The sequence below is a fragment of the Morus notabilis genome, unplaced genomic scaffold, assembly GCF_000414095.1.
Source record: "Morus notabilis unplaced genomic scaffold, ASM41409v2 Scaffold1038, whole genome shotgun sequence".
Lineage (NCBI taxonomy): Eukaryota > Viridiplantae > Streptophyta > Magnoliopsida > Rosales > Moraceae > Morus > Morus notabilis.
Window position 1 is genome coordinate 81,936 of NW_010363735.1, and position 2,150 is coordinate 84,085.

A 2,150-nucleotide genomic window follows, 5' to 3' on the forward strand; every position below is an offset into this window, starting at 1 on the left:
TTTTTTTTCCTTTAAATATTAAAGAACAAACATTTTTTTCTTCCGAAAAATAAAATAATGCCTGCATTTCTTAGTTGTCTTCTTTCTCTAGTCTTTTTTTTTTTTTCCGTTTATTAGCCAACTGTGTCCTTTTTTATTTTTTTATTTTTTCCACTTCCACTGCTTGGTAGCCAAGTGTGTGTATGTCCTTATTGTTTAACCGATCAGTTGTTATTTTCCTTTGCTTCTTCAAAAACCTCACAATGATGTAAGGAAACAAAAATCAAGCAAATTAATAAAGAATTATAATAATAATAATAAAAGAAGGGTAAAAAAATTGCTTCAAGCTAACAAAAGGACGACCATTGGAGGAAAAAAGAAAAAGAAAATACAAAAACAAAAACAAAAAGAAGAAATGAAAAAAAAGGAAAATGTTTGTTCTTTTTTTTTTTTTTGGGTCAATTTTGTTACCTTATGATCAGTAGACAAGGCAAGAGGAAGACCAGCCCTTGACATGACGGCTCTACAATCCCCACAGTTGGCGACCACAACCTCCCCCTCCTCCACCACCGCCACCACCGCCGTCGCTCCGACCGTCCTCGCCGCCGCATTGCCCTTCACCTCCTCGTCCATTTTACCAAAACACCCCTCCATCACCTTTTCCCACTCCAACTCTTTATCACTATTGTTATGCTCTATCTCCGAAGCCACCACTTCGTGTAATCTCTCACGGCACGCGCTCGCCACGTACGTCCCGCCATGGCCGTCGTAGACACCGAAAAAATCGTACCTTTTACTCCCTTTCGCCGCAAACCCTAGCTCCGCTCTCACCGCGTCCTCCATTTCGCTCCTCCTCCCTATCACCGAAACGACGCCGTATTTCCTTTCCCCTTCCAATCCCTCCAAAACGTTTTCCTCGCGCGTTTCGCTTCCGAAACTCTGTAAAACGACGCCGTCATTGTTATTCTCCGCCGTCGACGCGAACGATAGATTAACCGTTATCTTCAATGGATCGGCGCCATTTACTTCCAGCTTTTTCTTGCTCTCCTTCTGGTCGCCATCGCCGGAGATATCGTCGCCGCCGCCGGCGACGGTGAAGTGGATCTCCGTTCGACACGTGCAATCCAGTGTCTGGAGTTTCATTCTCTGGATCCTGCGAGCTCTTTTGGTTTTTACGAGCGATATCTTGCTCGAATCGCTGGAATTGAGACTAAGTCGCCGGTGATCTCTCGCCGGCGGCGAGTGGAGCTTCGATTTCTTCCGAATGTTCATGTTTGAGAGCTTGACAAGTGACCGACGAAGATAGAGAGGAAACAATCAAAGTGGAGAAGAGGTGATTCAAATGCGTTAAAAGCCTTTTTGATTAGCCAAAAAAAAAAAAAAAAAACGTAAAAGGCCAAATGTAAAAGAAACAAATCTGAGCCGTTACCTTTCTCGGCACGGCTGGATTATCGCCATTTGGGGTTGTACGGACCACTGGGTTGGATTTTTCAAAAGAGACGTGGACGGCTCAGATGCGGGCCCAAACACGTGGAGATCAGATCTGGCGGTTAGTGATTCGGTTGAGAGATTTTGTGCCAGTGGTCCCCCGTTTGCGGTCTCTAGAAAACATTGACGTGGCGCGTAGCGATGTTTGTTAGGGATTGTTTCAACTCTGTCTGCTGTGGTTTTCTTTCTTTTTCTTTTCGGGGACTCTTACTGACAACTGACAGGAATTATTTTAATAACACGTGTCCTCGTTTAAGAACTCGCGTGTTAAGCTAGGACCTCGTACTTTGTGTTCTCGCTCAAATTTCGTGCTGGATCGAGATTTGGGTATGTAGATGACTTGGGAATCTTAATTCAAAATTAGTATTTATTTATAGTAATTTTAAATTAATATTTAGTTTAGATGATTTAAAATTTAATGTGATATTTAAAATTAAAATTATTTATGATTTTAAAATTATTTCTCTTTTAATTTAAAGTGATTCAAATTTATAATTTTGAATTATAGTTTCAGAATTATTATTTGAATCTAAAATTATAAATTATGATTCTGATTCTAGAATCATAATTAGAATCACTCTGATTTGAATTCTCGTACCAAATGATCCTTAATTTATTTATTATCTAAATAGTGCATTTTTGGTAGAGAATGTTATTTTATTAATATCTTGTTTATTTCATCG

General features: G+C 40.0%; 1 protein-coding gene across 1 annotated transcript; it reads right to left on the reverse strand.

The window, feature by feature from the left end:
- Positions 1–435: 435 nt before the first annotated feature.
- Positions 436–1,328, reverse strand: LOC21386266 (probable protein phosphatase 2C 51; the record flags this gene model as incomplete). Its single annotated transcript, XM_024169989.1, has 1 exon — positions 436–1,328. A coding segment is annotated over exon 1 (816 nt), but the record flags the coding sequence as incomplete, so codon positions are not given.
- Positions 1,329–2,150: the final 822 nt, after the last annotated feature.